At 41.7% G+C, this 18,048-nt stretch overlaps 1 protein-coding gene across 9 annotated transcripts in view; it reads right to left on the bottom strand.

The window, feature by feature from the left end:
• wdr6 (WD repeat domain 6) overlaps positions 1 to 18,048 on the bottom strand; it is a 38,700-nt gene that overhangs the window by 18,015 nt on the left and 2,637 nt on the right. For 8 of the 9 annotated variants that reach the window (XR_011357502.1, XM_069937339.1, XM_069937338.1 and 5 more), the window contains exons 2-5: positions 12,356 to 14,672; positions 10,449 to 10,550; positions 1,181 to 1,297; positions 34 to 152 (exon numbers count right to left, since the gene is read on the bottom strand). Coding sequence is in view for 8 of the 9 variants with exons in the window: in XM_069937339.1 (XP_069793440.1) it covers positions 34 to 152; positions 1,181 to 1,297; positions 10,449 to 10,550; positions 12,356 to 14,672 (2,655 nt within the window). In the remaining variant the exon portion in view is untranslated. The remainder of the gene's footprint in view (positions 1 to 33; positions 153 to 1,180; positions 1,298 to 10,448; positions 10,551 to 12,355; positions 14,673 to 18,048) is intronic. The other variant, XM_069937335.1, reaches the window with a different exon arrangement.

Below are 18,048 nucleotides of genomic sequence, written 5' to 3'. Positions count from 1 at the left end.
AAATAGTATCTTTACTAATTATGTAGGACATACCCCAGGGTTGGTGAGTTCTGTTCAGGAGAATATTTTCATCCTTGGCCTTCTTAATGATCCATGAAATATCCCAAAGGGCAATCCTTCCATCTGTGGCAGCACTGCATAAAAACACTCTCCTACAGGTGGGGAGAGAGAAAGAAAGGACATTATTTGACTTGTTCAACTTTCAAATACCAATTTCTGCTCAGGTATTTATACCTTTGTCATAACAAAGAGTAGTTAAAATTCCTGTCCACACTAGTGTAAGTGGGGTATTACCAGTTTAACTGGGAAGAGTCAAAGGAGGGGGATGGGTGCCACAAGCTGGGGAGGACAGATGGGAGTGAGGGAAGATGGATGAAGCCAAGAGGGAAGGAGAGGGCGAGACAGTGAGTGCAGAATGGGAGATTGGAAAGAGGGTACAGTTGAGGAGCATGGGCTTAGACGTACTAATGTTGCATTTTAATTTTGGGGATATTATTTTGCCCCATCAAGAAATATTGCACTAGTGATTCTGGAAGTTCCCAGGGAAAGAGAGATTCAGTTTATTTTTAAGAGCTTGTGGGCTAACAGAACTCAGCACAGACCTCAATGACCAGCCTATTAGAATAGCAAAACTTTTGCAGCATCCTGAAGAAAATTTAGTGGGGCTCACTCGCCTGGTCCAGCATATCCGCGCCATCAACCCCCCTTCCCCCCAAAAGCACTGGGAGGGGGGCGGGGGGGGTGAGGCTTACCTGCCATGAACCATTCTGTGCAGCCGTCATGCTCCCCCCTTATTGTGCATGCGCCAGCCGGCTGCGCACGGCCTGCAGATCCCGGGACGCTGCATTTAACAGTTAAGTGCCCTTTCTGCCTCTTAATTTGTTCTCCATTTGTGGGTGTAGGGCCTACACCCTGAAATGGAGAACAAATTAACGTCCAGCTCGAGGTGGTGCTGGACTGTCCAGCCCAAGTCTAGCCACACTACCTAGCATTTCACCTTTTCCCACCCACCCCCCCGCCCCCCCCCCCCCTCCCCCGCCGTCCTGTCCCCCCCACCCCACCTGTCCAGCAGCAGGATTCCATACCTGGGAGTCAATGAGGGACCACATATTCCCTGAAGGGGTCGACGGTCTAAAACATTTGGGGAGCCCTGCTCCAAATCCTCCAATAAGACACTCACCGTTCTCTGAAGGTCAGCTGATGTGTGAATGTTTGCAGTTTCAGCACACACCGCTGGTGGTAGAAGGATTCGGCAAGCAGCAGGATCTTCTTCCCTCCCTCGGCGATTACAAACAGTCTACATAACAAAATCAATTGGAATATGGTTTAATGACTGACATCTCATTTAGGGACACATTAACAAGCTCTAGACAAACCATTTCACTGTGGGCAGGTTATTCGACTGTGAGAGGGACCAGACAACAGACTATCTACATTCTCAGTTTCAACAATATAGTGATTAGTGTTCAAAATTTATTTCTCCTTCCCAGCTCAAAATGGAGAAACCAAAGAGCCACAGAGAACAGAGAGGAGAAATTGTGGGATTTTTTTTTAATGTGTAGAAACAGGTTGTATTTTAAATGTAGAAAGACAATGAAGGAAAATTTGCAGGGTCAGTCATGTAAAAGGAAGATTGAGTGGGGCACTTAAGGCAGAGATTTCTCAAGGGTACAATGCAACAGGAGGAGTGGCCATGTGAATGACAGACAGATGTGTTTTGATCAAGCTCTCCATGAAGAGGGTTAAAACTTTAAAGTTAAGAATTCTTCATTAAAAAATGGACAAGTACTAAGAAACAAAGGCAGCCGAGAACAAAATTTGAGGAAGTTTCTACTCAGCCAGGAACATTGAGCAAAAGCCCAAAAGGGAGTGGCGCAAGAGTGGCCTCAGAATTAGTGGATCCCAGCAGAGCTGGGAAGTTGGGACAAGAACTAAATATTATCCTGGAGAAAATGGAAAACTTGAGCAACCGATTTATGGCCTTCAAAATGTAATGAGTGACGTGACTGAAATTAGAGAAATAGACCCAAGCAGAAGTAGACTTGGTAAAAACACAAGGTAAGCTAAAAACCTTGGAGAAAGATGTGAAGCAATAGGAGTAGGACAGACAAGGTTTGCTGGACAAGATCGAACTAAGTGGAGAATCTTAGCAGATGAAATAATGTCCAAATTATCAGAGAAACAACAGATGACCAACCCAGAGGAAGATGACCAACACCAAGACACCTTTAATAAAAATAATAAAAACAAAAATACCCAACAAAATAAACAACCCAACAAGAAAGTCAGAAGAGACAGAGGTAACGGACACAGATCCTGGAGTGGACTCAGAGGAAGAGGAGGGAGAACATCAAACTCTACACAGAGAAATGGAAGATGAAGGGAAGGGACAGTACATGGATAAAAAGGAAAGAAGGAATCGGGGGAAGAGATCCGGTGAACTTCTTCAAAACATAGATCTCACGAGTACTGGGAGAAGACAAATTCAGAGAAAAATTGAATATTGAAAGGGCTCACCAGACCCTCAGACCCAAGAGAGCTGGCGATCAGCGACCACAACCGGTTCTGATAAGAATTTTGAGTTACCAGGAATGGGAGACAATTCTGGGAGCAGCACATGATTCTTCTTTCTTTTGAAAATGTTATTTAAAAGTTTTCCATACATGTAATAATATTCAAGTGCAAAATACAACAATCAAATATTAATATCAAATATTTACATGATACCATAAACCCCAAGCCCTCAACCACCACCTACCACTAAACTAACCCTAAGAGGAAAAAAGAGAAAGGAGGAAAAAATGATACCAGTAAGAAACATAACAAAAGTAAGAAACTGGAATAGAAACCTGGTTGCCGTAAGTTCATCCTTACCACACGGAATTAATCATTTATCTTTTAATACTTTCAAGGAGGTTAACAAAGTTTGAGGTCAAGGAAAAGGTCTATAAATTAATTCTCTCAATTCTTAAATACAACAAGGAAGTCATGTGATGGAGTAATGACCGGTAAGAAAATACCAGCCCTCTCCAGAAAAGTTTAAAAAAAGTAAAGAAAAAGCAAAGCGACAAACACAGAAACCATAACAAATTAAAAATAAAAGTGTGGAGAAAATGGCAGCAAAGAAAGAAAAACCAAAAACAACAGGAAGAAAAGAAGAAGGAAACATGTCAGAAGGGAAAGGTGAAGGCCTTACCTGTACGAGGAGGCCCGCCGTGGAGAGAGAAGCCCGCTCCCTAAGGTCAGTGGAAACCCCGAACTCAGGAATACAAAAATGACTCACGGAGCCAATCAAAAGTGCGCAACCGCGCATGCGTGAATCCTCGCGCATGCGCGATGCACAAGACAAAAACAACACCGACGGGAGAGGGGACCAGCTGAGGAGTAAATCTCCACAGCTGAAACAGACAAGTATAACATGACAGCAAAACTCCCAACAGGAAAACATAGAAAATAACGGGAACAAGGAGGAAGAGAATAAAAATAGCATATCAGATAACCAACCCAGAGGAAGAAGATCAACACCAAGACACCTTTAATAAAAAGAATAAAAACAAAAATACCCAACAAAATAAAATAAACAACCCAACAAGAAAATCAGAAGAGACAGAGGTAACGGACACAGATCCTGGAGTGGACTCAGAAGAAGAGGAGGGAGAACATCAAACTCTACACAGAGAAATGGAAGATGAAGGGAAGGGACAGTACATGGATAAAAAATTTTTAAAGAATATATGGAAACATTAAAAGAATGGCTGACACAAGAATTCAGTGAAATAAAAAGAAGAATAAAAGGTACAGAAGAAAAAGTGAATAGATTAGAGATGGTCATGACAGAAATAGGAAAAAGAGTTGACAAGGTGGAAGAACGAGAAACCGCCATAGAAATGGAGGTAGATGACTTAAAAAAGAAATTGGAAGAATCTGATAAAAAAAAAGGTAAAGAAACACAGGAGCTGTTGGCTCAGAAGATAGATTTAATGGAAAACTATAATAGGAGAAACAATGTAAAGATAGTGGGCCTTAAGGAAGATGAAGAAGGCAAAAAATATGAAAGAATTTATAAAATAATGGATCCCCAGGGTCCTAGGAAGACCAGAAATACAGGAAGGAATGGAAATAGAAAGGGCACACAGAACATTAGCCCCTAAACCACAGCCACAACAAAAACCAAGATCCATTCTAGTAAAATTCCTAAAATATACGACAAGACAAAATATATTGGAGAAGGCAATGAAAAAAATAAGAGAAGACAAAAAAACCACTGGAATACAAAGGTCAAAAAAAAATTTTCTACCCAGACATAAGTTTTGAACTCCTGAAGAAGAGGAAGGAGTTTAACGCAGCAAAATCGACCCCATGGAAAAAAGGTTACAAATTTATGTTAAAATATCCAGCGGTGCTTAAAATAGTTATCCCGGGGCAGCAAAGCAAACTGTTCTCGGATCCGGAAAAAGCACGAAAATTGGCAGAACACCTACAAAACAGACAGAGAGATGAAGAGATGTAACAAGAACAAAAATGACAACAAACTATATATAAAGAAGAATAAAGTATAAGTAAGAACTAAGAAGGGAAAGAAAGGGAAAAAAGGAAGTAAGGAGGGAATTAAGAGAGTGAGCTTTGTTATATGTGAAGATTGAAATCTTTTCTGGAGGGCTGGGTGGGGAAGAATAACAGTCACTGCGAAATCAGTTGACGCAAGTGGGTTCACAATCCAAATGGAGAGGGGAGATGTGGTTCCCCGACAAGGGCAAGGGGAGGGACTATTGGGGTTAAAAGAATTTTAGATATGGGAATAGTGGAAATATTTTATGTTTTAGAAATGTTGTCTTATAATGTGTTCAAAAAAAGAAAGCAGAAATGGATAAGAAGGGAAGGTGGTGATGAGGAAACGGAAAAGAAAGGTAAACAAAGTATGAAATGGCCATGTTGAACTATATAACTTTAAATATTAACGGAATACATAACCAAATCAAAAGGAAGAAGCTGTTAAATTTACTGAAGAAAGAAAAAATTGATATAGCATTCGTGCAAGAAACACACCTAACTGTAGTGGAACACAAGAAATTAAAGAGAGATTGGATAGGGCATGTAACAGCAGCATCATATAATTCAAAACCCAGAGGAGTAGCTATATTAATCAATAAAAATGCACCAATCAAAATAGAAGAGGAAATAATAGATCCAGCAGGGAGATATGTAATGATAAAATGTCAGATATATTCAGAATTTTGGAATTTACTCAATGTATACGCACCTAATGAAAAAGATCAAAAATTTATGCAAGGTATATTTTTGAAGATCGCAGATACACAAGGGAATATACTAATAGGAGGGGATTTTAATCTTAATTTGGACTCAAACATAGATAAAACTGGAAAAAAGACTAACAGAAAGAACAAAGTAACCAAATTTATAATTAAATCGATGCAGGAAATGCAACTTTTGGATATATGTAGGAAACAACACCCAAAGGAAAATTCATATTATTCAGGTAGACATAAAACATACTCAAGGATAGACCTATTCCTGTTATCAGCCCACATTCAAGGAAGAGTTAGGAAAATGGAATATAAAGCTAGACTATTATCGGACCACTCACCCCTGTTATTGGCAATCGAGCTAGAGGACATCCCACCAAGAATGTATAGATGGAGATTAAACTCCATGCTACTTAAAAGACAGGATTTTAGAGAATTAATTGAATGACAAATTAAAATGTACTTTGAAATAAATACGGAATCAGTGAAAGATAAGTTTATACGATGGGACGCAATGAAAGCATTCATCATAGGACAGATAATAAGTTATGTAACTAAGATGAAGGAGGACTACAATTGGGAAATAGAACATTTGGAAAGGGAAATAACAAATACAGAAAAAGAATTAGCAATAAAGGAAGATGCAACTAAAAGAAGAGAATTGACAGACAAAAAAATAAAATTTGAAACACTACAAACATATAAGGTGGAGAAGAACATAAGACAAAACAAGTATTATGAGCTAGGAGAAAAAACGCACAAAATACTAGCATGGCAGCTTAAGACAGAACAAATTAAAAGAACGGTATTGGCATCAAGGAAAAAGGACAAACAAATTACATATAACCCAACAGAGATCAACGAAAACTTCAGGGAATTCTATGAACAACTGTATCAAACTGAAAATGAAGGGAAAGAAGACAAAATAGATGAATTTCTAACTAAAATTGAACTATCGAAATTACAAACAGAGGAGCAAAATAAATTAATAAAACCATTTGAAATAGAAGAAATACAGGAGATATTAAAAAAACTACCGAACTATGAAACAACGGGAGAGGATGGACTCCCAATGAAAATCTATAAAACATTTAAAGACTTATTAATTCCTCCTCTCCTGGAAGTAATGAACCAGATTGAAAAAACACAAAACATACCAGATTCATGCAAAACAGCAATAATTACAGTAATACCAAAGACGGGGAAAGATCCACAAACACCAGCATCGTATAGACCAATATCTCTACTTAACACAGATTATAAGATAATAGCTAAACTATTAGCAAACAGATTGGCCGACTGTGTACCAAAAATAGTGAAACTAGATCAAACTGGATTTATTACTTTAGACGCAGAGAAAGCCTTTGACAGAGTAGAATGGAATTATTTATTCAAAGTACAACAAAAATTCAACCTACCAGAGAAATATATTAATTGGATTAAAGCATTATATAAGGGACCATTGGCGAAAGTGACAGTAAATGGATATATATCAAACCAATTTAAATTAAGCAGATCAACAAGACAGGGATGTCCACTATCTCCCTCACTGTTCACGTTAGCTATAGAACCACTAGCAGAACTGATAAGAACAGAAAATAAAATAAGAGGGATAAAAATAAAAGAGAAGGAATATAAAATCAATCTATTTGCAGATGATGTTATAATATACTTAACAGAACCAGAAATATCAATAAAAGAATTACATAAGAAATTGAAGGAATATGGAGAAGTATCGGGGTACAAGATCAACACAAATAAAAGTGAAGCAATGCCAATGAATAATGCGGATTTCACAAAGTTTAAGAAAGAATCACCATTTAGATGGCAAACACAAGCAATTCAATACCTAGGTATACAACTAAATAATAATCTTGGCCATCTATGCAAACTAAATTATCAGCCATTAATGAAAAAAATTACAAGACGACTTAGAGCATTGGAAAGACTTACCACTAACACTGATAGGAAGGATAAACTGTATTAAAATGAACATCTTCCCAAGGATACAATTCCTATTTCAATCATTACCAATTCACCTAACAGAGAAATTCTTCAAGGAGCTAAGAAAATAATAAGGAAGTTCTTATGGAAAGGGGGGAAACCGAGGATTGCACTAGATAAATTAACAGAATGGTACAAACAAGGAGGGTTACAACTACCAAACTTTAAGAATTATTATAGAGCAGCACAATTAAGATACCTATCAGATTTTTATCAAACAAGGGAAAAACCAGATTGGACCAGATTAGAGCTGGATAAAATAGGGGAGAAGAAACCTGAAGATACCTGAACTTGTATAGTATAAGTGGGATGAAAAATTGATGCAACATAGGAATTCACCAGTATTGCACCATATGCTCAACATTTGGAAGAAGATTCACGTAGAAAGGAATAAATTAAATTATCAACTACCAAAATTAATATTGACACAAAATCAACTAATCCCTTTCACAATAGATAACCTTTCCTTCAGAGAATGGGAGAGAAAAGGGATCAAAAGAATAGAAAATTGCTTTTCGGGAAATAAATTATTATCTTTTGAACAAATGAAGGACAAATATAATATAACTCATGATACAATGTTTGCATACCACCAACTGAAAACCTACTTGAAGGACAAATTGGGAAACAGTCTGAGGTTACCAGAAGGAAGCAATTTTGAATATGTGATTACAGACACAATGATAATTAAAAAATTTATAACAAACATGTACATCAATCTGCAAGAAAAGGAGAATGAGGAAACAAACTGTAAACCTAAACAAAAATGGGAAAAAGATCTAAACATAAAGAATGAAACATGGGAAAAGCTATGCTCCGGAACTATGAGAAATACAATAAACACGAGGTTACGCATGATACAATATAATTGGTTACACAGGCTATACATCACACCCCAAAAGTTAAATAAATGGGACCCAACAGTATCAGACAGATGTTTTTGCTGTAAAAAGGAAATGGGAACAACAATACATGCAACTTGGGCATGTGAGAAAGTGAAAAAATTTGGGAAGATCTAAACCAGATATTAAATAAAATTACAAAAAGCAATATACCAAAAAACCCAGAGATCTTCCTTCTAAGTAGTATAAGAAATAAAGAATTTGGACTCGATTTGGATGGAGCACAAAAAAGATTTATTATGATAGCCCTAGCTGTAGCAAAAAAATGTATTATGTCAACCTGGTAATTAGAAGACAACTTGAGAATACAACAATGGTACCTAGAAATAAATAAATGTATTCCAGTAGAAAAAATAATATATAATTTAAGAACCTGTTTATTGTATTTCTCATAGTTCCGGAGCATAGCTTTTCCCATTTTTCATTTTTTATCTTTATGACACACCAATGGCATCATGAAGAAAGCCTCTACTTCCTCAGGAGTTTGCGGAGGAGCTAGTGGAGTTGTTCAAGTGAACCGGTACGGACATGAAGGGCCAAAATGGCCTGTTTCAGTGCTGTAAACGGTTATATGGTTAAATAACATCATAATATTCGAACAAATATGGGAACCATACATGAAACACAATAGAGAAATCCTACCACGAACCTCCACCACCTAAAATGACAGAAGGAGAAGACAACGAAATGAACTGACCCAGTATGTAAAAGTAAAAGACAAAAATTTGTTTATTTTTATTAAGTGACGACATTGTTTAACGGGTTTAATGTATCATATAGATTGAACTTTGAATAAATGGGGAGGGGGGTGAGGGAGGGAGGGAGGGAAGGGAGGGGGGAAAAGGGGAGAAAATGACACTGTATATTCAAGAGAAAAATGTCTGTATGTATTTTGGTCAGTATGGTTCATAGTGTGAAAAATTTAAAAATTAAAAAAAAAATTCTTAAATACAAGCGCCAAATTTTCAAAATTACATTGTACTTATTTCTCAGAAGTAATCTCCAAAGAAACACAACTTTGCATCTCTGCGTTCCAACGTTGCATACCCAAGTGGGTATCTGATTTCCATGTCACTGCTCTATATGTTCGTGCTACTGCTAAGTCAATCTTCAAAAATTGTTTTTGATATGTAGATAGTTTCGGTTGCAGTCTTATCTCCTCAATATTACCTAATAAAAATAACATTGGAGTTTGTGGAAATTTAATTCCCATAACTCGTTCTAAATAAAACACCAAATTTGACCAAAAAGGTCTCACTTTGGAGCAAGACCAAGTGGAATGTAAAAAAGTACCTACCTCCTGACCACACCTAAATCTGATTTCAGTTTATTTAGTTTTTGCGGAGTGATATATAACTGGTGTAAAAATTTATATTGAACTAGCCTATAATCTAACATTTATAGTATTTGTCATACTGTCCCAGCACAACTCTGTCCAATTTATTTCATCAATATTAACATTTAAATCCGTCTCCCAACATTGTCTGGACTTGTGTATCTTCTGTTTAATAGTTCCCTTCTATAATATAAATAGCCAAAATAAATTTCTTAACATATCTACTATGTATCAATATTTCTACATCACCACATTTTGGGAAAGACATTACTGGACCCAGTTTATCTCTCAATAAGCCTGTAGTTGATAGTAACAAAAAAGGGTATTATTTTGTATCCCATATTTATTTTTTAATTGATCAAATTCATTAAATTTCTTCTTACGTAGCAATCTTTTATATATCTAATTCCTTTCTGAAACCAAATATGTTTTAGGTTCGCTATATAAATTATATTTACGATTGGAGGAATAAAGTAAACTGGGATTAAAGTGAAATTACAGGATTATACTCAATGTCAACGAGTTACTTAATTTAAATGCCTGGTGAACAGGTTAAAATATTTAAGTATACGGGTAGATAATAAATTAGAGAATAATTGTTTTCATTTCAGATTTTTAGCATCTGTAAATTTTATTTGCAATGCTTCTAAAGCACGTTGAGATCAATTAGTAACACAAGACAGGGTTCAAGACTCTTGAAATTCTTCCCCAGCTAAAATATCTACTCATTAAACTTTAGCCATTTTTATTTCACGGCTAATGCTGGAAATACCCAGTTGTTTTTATTTCAGATTTCCAGTATCTGGAGAATTTTACATAAAAAAAGGTTGTCTCTTTAATGCTGTCTGTCCTGCCATGTGTTTTTTGTGCACTTCCCAAATTATGACAGAGCAAGGAAGGATATCAAATGTAAATGAGGCATGCATTTTAGAGAAAACCCACCTCACTGCTCCATCACTGCAAGCTGCCCCCAGGAAATGCCAGGAGGAATGAGATTCCACTTCAGAATCTAACCCACCATCCACCACCACGATGGACATGTACCTGCAAGAGAGGGAAAAGCTCACAATACAGCCCAAACATTCTGTAGTCATCTAACCGCAGAGACCCATTTCAAACTAAAAGATAGAGCGTGGGGTCTGCTTATAATGCCAACCAAATCAGTCCAAGTGACAGTGAACAAAAATGTGACTTGCTTTTACATTGCACCTCAGCAAACAAGTATTCTTACAACCAGCAAAATATTTCCAACAGTAATTGCATCTGCTCTTCACTCCATCGAGGACATCTACAAGACTCTTAATAAGAAAGCAGCCTCTGTCCACAAGGACCCTCTACCACCCAGGCAATGCCCTCTTCACTCTGTTACCATCAGATACAAAGATACAGAAACCTGAAGACAAGCACTCAACAAGCACAGCTTCTTCCCCGCTGCCATCGGAACCTGAAGGAACAATGAACCGTAGACACGACCTTACTTTGTATTTTGCTTTCTCTTGCACTATTTTATTTTGAAATGTGGTTTATAGAAATCTTTGCACTGTGATGTTGCCGCAAGACAACAAATTTCGTGACACGTGCATGACAATAAATTCTGATTCTATACCTGCGCTGTAGATCGTTTGAACTGTGCATTATCCCGCAAGAATTACATCAAGAATCTTAGAGATTAACATTAAATTTGCCCTTGCTTCTTCTGTTCACTATGGATACACAATGTCTTAACTTCAATTGAGAGGATATAACCAGCACAACATCTCCTTCAAAATGCACACCTCTGGCCGTCTAACTCTCCAACCCAGCTGACCTGGATTTTGTACTCGGGTCGCTGGAGTGGAATTTGAATCCTCAAACTTCTAAGGCTAAACAGTCCCCGAGCAGCTGTGTTCAGACCATAGTCTTGCATTTCCGCAATAAAACAAGGCACCAGAGGCCAGTTGGGTGTCTGCAGTGCAGAGCCTCAGCAGAAGCGTGGATTAAACTAGAGGACTTAGATTCCGAGTGAGAAGGTGGGGGGGGGGGGGGGGGGAAATCGAGAGGGAAATCTTTTAAACTTCTCCTTCGCACTAAATACCAAGAGAAAATATACATCTATTTCCTCTTCCTTTTAAATTTTTAATCTATTTTTTTTACTACATCAATGATCTATTTTTCTCTTTCTAGCAATTTGTATGTTAAATATACTTAAATTGGTGCTGTTAAGTGTGTTTTATGTATTTGCAAACCTCAAGCAAGTACGACTTTCATTATATCTGTCTGTTGTACTTAAGTATAGGACAATAAACTATTCATTTATTCATGCATCTTTTTTTAGCCTGGAGAGTTCGGAGTACCTGGAATACACAGAGTAGTGGAAACAGAACTGCTGCCACCATTTAAGATGAGCACCTCAACTATCCAGACATTGGCGGCCACAGTCAAAGTGCTAGCAGATGAGGTTCATACACATACGTGCTCACTGGTAAACATGGATGTGGTGGGCCAAATGGCCTGTTTCCACACACTATGACTTCAAACCCAGCCAAAGTCGATGTCAACGGATTACAAGGAAAACTAAAGAACACAATCTGCAAGAGAAACTTAGAAGGTTGAGGAGTAGCATCAGTGGAAGGAACAGAATAGTCAACGTTTTGGGTCGAAACCCTTAATGAAGACTGGGGATGTGGAGAAGGACCGGGAGGGTTGTGGTAGGATGGGGACCATGAGAATCAGGGAGTTTCCAGCTGAAGGGATATGAATGCTCCCTCTCCTGCTGAGACCCTCCGACATATTATTTTTCTCCAGTATCTGCAATCTCCGTTGCTTACTGAGGTGAAGCATGTCTGCATGCTTCAGATTAAGACAGCTACCTGGTCTCTGGGTCCATCTTCAGCATTCTGTGCCTGTTCTTGCGTCGCTCCCAATCTTCAGACAACCTGTGAGAAGCCAAATGCTCGACCTGGCACCTCGGGGAAAGGCTGGCATCTTCGTGACTGAGGTGGAGACGGCAGCACTGCAGCTGGGCCCGGCCTCCAGCGGAGAAGAGCAGGGCCGAGGAACCAAGACCACACCCAACAACTGCCATGGTCCTCACACTGGAGATGTGGTCACTGATGGTGGTCAGCTTGGCCAGGCGGCCCGTGGTCTGGTCGATGGTGAGGATGTTTATGACAGTGTCCTCACTGCCAGTGGCCAGGAGACTGGTGCCTGCTTCGAGCCTGCCAACATGCCGGATGCTGGTGATTTCCCGCCCGTGCAAGGCTTCTTTGACCACCTTCCCACAGCCACCAGTTGGTTTCCTCCAACAGGCGTAGACGGATCCCGACTTGATGTAGGCAAAGAGGTTGTCGCCGCTGGTGGAGTGGCTGAAGGTCCAGGAGCGGTGACCCCCACCGCAGGCAATGCAGAGCAGCCGCTGCTCTGTCTCCAGGATCCACGCCACAAAGTCGGCACCGTGGAACCCGAGCGCAAGGAGGTGGCCGCCGGCGGCGGGGAGGAGCTGCTCCACCCACCCCACGCCCTGGCACGCCCGCTGGATCCTTAACAGGCCCAACTGGCCACTCTGCAGCCACAGTTGCCCATAGCAACCATCGCGGCCTGTGCTGTAGACTAGGCCACGGTGGTACAGGACCGAGGTGGCGCCGGATTTTCCATGCAGTCCCGACTGCACTGAAACTGGCCTTTGTGCCGAAGTGGCTGGGTGCCCCTCCTCCGTTGAGTAGAGCAGGATTGAACCCCGACGGTCGGCGCACACCAGATATGGGAGATCTGGGATGAAGGCCACACTGGTGTGCCACCGGTGCCTGCAGGGCGGGAGGAGGTAGCGGCACTTCACTCTCCAGTTCAGCTGGCTTCTGGCAGAGCTAACCTCCCACCACACCATTTCCCCCTCCGCCCCTGAAGAGAACAGGTTGCCCTGCCCTGGGCTTTGCCCGTCTCGCCAGGCCCAGCTGAGACTGTGGACCTTGCCCTGATGCTCCTGTTGCTCCACCGCCTCCTCCGGTTTGGAAACTGGGAATATTTTAATGTTGCCTTTGATGTTCCCCACAGCACAAAGAACATCACCGTTTAGGAGCCTGGTGGCTGCCAGCAAACTATAGGACTGGTAATTTGGGTCTTCCAGGAGGAGCCTCCATATGCCAGTGGCCAGGCAACAGCTATAGATGCTTCCAGAGCCAGTCATGACCAAAACAAAGCTTGTGTCAACTGATGTCAAAGCTTTGGGGTGCCTTGCTTCCAAAGCCTGGCCAAAATGGAGTTGAGTGATGGTTGTGTCCTCTGATTTCATTTTGCCAATTGTCCATAGCCTGATGCCTGAATCCACCCCTCCGGTGACCAACCATTCCTGGTCCTTACTGACTGCCAGTGCCCTCACGCTCCCTCCATGTCCTCGGAAGGTGCCAGTGACTTGACCACTGTAACTCCACACCAAGCAAGTGGAGTCCTCGCCCGCACTGATAACGCAATTTGCCAGCAGCCGCACGCACCACACGCGGGAGCGGTGTCCATATAGCTGCAGGAGGCACTCAGTCTGCTGGCCTCCAGCCTCCAGGGCTCGCCGGAGGTTCCCGACTTTCCACAGCCTGATGCTTCTGTCATCTGAGGCAGAGGCAAGGATGCCGCTTGGCTCCATGTAATCAATGCTGAAGATGACTCCGCTGTGGCCACTGATGCGTCTTTCTGTCTGCACCCTGCCCTTGCTGTCGGTTGGACCCTGCATCCGCCACAGGACCAGCTGGTTGAAGACAGTCCCAGCCACCAGCACAAGCTCATCCCAACTGCAGCCAACAAAGCGGGCGGAGTAGAGGATGCATTTCTCATCACAGTTCACCTGGCGCAGGATTCTCCGCGCCCAGTAGTCGCACAGAGCCACGGAGTTGTGGCTGAGCGCCAGGGCAAAGTACGTGGCGGGCTGATTGCTGTCCTGCAGCCACCGCAGGTCCCAGATCCAGTCGTGCAGCTCGTACAGCTGGCCTGCCGGCCGCAGCACCGGCTCATCTCCCTGTGTGTTCAGCTCGAGCACAGCCACCCCCTTCCCTCCAAACACCGCCAGCAAGGTGGGGTCGGACACCCCATCACGTGGCTCGATTCCATGGACACGATAGTTCCGCAGCACGTCACAGGAGAGTTTCTTGCTGTGGCCATGTGCAGCGTCCAAGGGGTAGAGCAAGACACTGGCTCCTTCACCTGTCAACAGAGAGAGACTAATTAAAAGAAAGGCTACCAAAAAATATGCAGATTCCCTTTCACTTCATCTTTAGGCAAGAATTCCGTGCACAACAAACAACCACTCAGGCCGACAGGGGCCAATGGTGGTGCTAACACTGCAGAAGGGTCTCCTCACCTCTCCCCCACCACACGGACAATATATCCTTCTCTTCTTCCTCCTCTCTTCTGTAAAACTAGAGTTGCACAAGCAGCAAACAGGCCCTTCAGCCTAACTCCTCCATGCCTTACAAGTCATTTCTCTGGGTCACTCCCATTTGCCTATGTTTGGGCCCATATCCTTCCAAAGCTTTAATATCCACTTCGTAATTGTCCCCACCTCTACCACTTTCTCTCACTCAAATAGTTTTCCAGATTTGAACTCAACAGTTTACAACTTGGTCCTCAACAGTATTTACAAACCTGTGTCAATTACAACTTATCCAACTTATGCAAATTTTCTATCAAGTCCAAATCTAACGCCCCTTCCCCTCTCTGCCTCCCCCGCCCCAACCCCTCAACATCAAACACTCAACACATAAACGACCAAAAATGAACATTTAAGACATTAAAACATTCACAACATGAGAAAAACATGAGTAACCGCTATGCACTTCCTGGCCACTGCCAACGCAACCATATACCTGTGCAAATTTTTCTTAAATGTTAACATTTTAAATACCTCTTATCAAATCTCCCCTCATTCTTCTATGCTCCAGGGAATATAGTCCTAACCTGTTTAAACTTTCCCTGTAACTCATAACCATGCAATATCCTAGTAAATCTTCTCTGCACTCTTTAAATCTTATTGATATCTTTCCTATAGTGAGGTGACGAAAACTGCACACAATACTCCAAGTTTAGCCTCAGCAATGTCTGATACAACTTTACCATAACATCCCATCTCCTGTTCTCAGTACTTTGACTTATGAAGGCCAATATGCCAAAAGTTCTCTTTACAACACTAACTACCTGTGATGCCACTTTCAGGGAATTATGTATCTGCATTCCTCAATCGCTCTACTCTACATACCCATTTACTGCGTATGTCCTTACTTCTGTGTTTCTCCCCACCACCACCCACCCCCCCCCCCCACCCACCAAGAAGACTGTTCCATTTTACTCTCTACAGTTCCTGCCTATTCCCATCATAATTAGCCTTCCCCAATTCAACACTTTACCATTTTAACCACAACCATCATAAAGATCCAGGAGTTGTGGTCACTGTCACTGAAATGCTCCCTCACTGAAAGATCTGTCACTTGACCAGGTTCATTACATAGTACGAGATCCAGTATGGCCTCTTCTCTAGTTGGCTTGTCCATATTCTGTATCAGTAATCCTTCTTGGACACACCTGACAAATTCTGCGTCCATCCCTCAGTCAGGAGGTCCCAGTCAATATTAGGGAAGTTGAAGTCTCTCATAACAACAAGCCTGTTATTATTGCACCATTCCACAATCTGCCTCCTTATCTGCTCCTCAATGTACCGAAGGCTATTTGGGGGCCATAGACTACTCCAAATTAAGCAATCACTCCCTTTTTGCTTCTGACTTATAGCCACACTGACTCAGGAGACAATTCCTCCACAATATCCTCCCTTTCTGCAGTGATGATACTCTGGCTAATAATGCTACTCCCACTCTTTTACCTCCCTTCCTATCCTTTTGGTACCTGCATCATCCAATCTTGTCCTTGTGTCAGTTAAGTAACGCCCACAACAGCATAATTCCATGTACTGATCCATGCTCTAAGTTCATCTCCCATATTCTTTAATTTTTAAATTTAGACATACAGCACAGTCCATGAGCCCATGCCGCCCAATTACACCCAATTAGCCTTCAACCTTCGGTATGTTTTTGAACAGTGGAAGGAAATCGGAGTGCATGGAGAAAATCCACCCATTTGGAAATCCACTTATTTCTAATACTTCTAGCATTGAAATAAACACATTTCAAACACTCCAACTGATTGCATTTATGCTCCCTCCACTGCCTGTCCTTCCTCATCATCTCATTACACACTGCATCAACACTCCACCATCTGCTCTATTCTTTGCCCTATCATTCTGTTATCCATGCCCCTGCCAAATTAATTAAAACCCTTCCCGACCACTCTAGCAAACATCTCCACTAGGGAATTGGTCCCCTTCCAGTTCAGGTACAAGTCCTTTTTGCTTTCCCCCGAAGAGATCCCAATGATCCAGAAATCTGAACCCCTGTCCCCTGCTCCAATTCTTCAGTCATATCATCCCTTCTTACCCTCACTGGCTTGTGGCACAGGCACCAATCGTGAGATTACTACCCTTGAGGTCCTGTCTTTCAGCTTCCTACCTAGCTCCCTGTAATGTCTCTTCTGGCCCTATCTACGTTGCTGATACCAATATGTACCATGTCCTCTGGCTGTTCATCCTCCCTTTTCAGGATGCCACAGACCCAATTCGAGAGATCACGGACCTTGGCTCCTGGGAGGCAACAAACCATCTGGGTGTCTCTTTCGTGTCCCTCTAACTACTGAATCTATCACCATTGCTCTCCTTTTCTCCCTCCTTCCCTTTTGAGCCACAGTGCCAGAGACCTGGTCACTGCAGCTTTGCCCTGGGAGGTTGTTCGCCAAACAGTATCCAAAGCGGTATGCTTATTATTGAGGGGAATGGCCACAGAGCTACCCTGCACTATCTGCCTGCTTGCCTTTCCTTTCTCTCTCCTGACAGTCACCTTGCCTCCTGCAGCTTTGGCGTGACTACCTCCCTGTAGTCCTGTCGATAAACTCCTTATTCTCCTGTACGAGCTGAAGGTCATCGAGCTGCAGCTCCAGTTCCCAAACACGGTCCGTAGGAGCTGAATCTCGATGCTTTCAGAGATGACATCTCCCAGAGTTCCCACATCTCAAAGGAACACTCCACCAACCCCGTTGCCATTCTAACTACTCTCCCTTGGCACTAATACAAGGTTGAAGAATTATTTATAATCAGCTCTCACCAAAGTCTTGTAATCTCTGCCTCCTCACACCAAAGCATCTTAGTGAGCCAAATCCTCAGTGCTCCACTCTAAATCTGGCCCACTGGAACCAAGCCTCAACACCCCACTCTAACTTTGACCCACTCCCACAATGGCCACTCCACTTATACCACTCACCTATTTAAAGCAGCCTGCTCTCACACTCTCTCATTCCAAATCCCATTCACTAAATTTCCTTGTGATTCGCTTCTGAACATGAACATTAATGAACCTATGAATAATGAGCATGAAGGGACTACTGGGTCCTTTGACTCTGTTTCATCATTTAATGAGATCACAATTGATCTGATTACAACATCAACTCTGCCTTTACTTTTGTCACTGACCTCCATTAATGA

The sequence above is a fragment of the Narcine bancroftii genome, chromosome 5, assembly GCF_036971445.1.
Source record: "Narcine bancroftii isolate sNarBan1 chromosome 5, sNarBan1.hap1, whole genome shotgun sequence".
Classification (NCBI taxonomy): Eukaryota; Metazoa; Chordata; class Chondrichthyes; order Torpediniformes; family Narcinidae; genus Narcine; species Narcine bancroftii.
The sequence above is the reverse complement of the archived record's forward strand: the minus strand, read 5'-3'. Positions and strand labels throughout refer to the sequence as shown.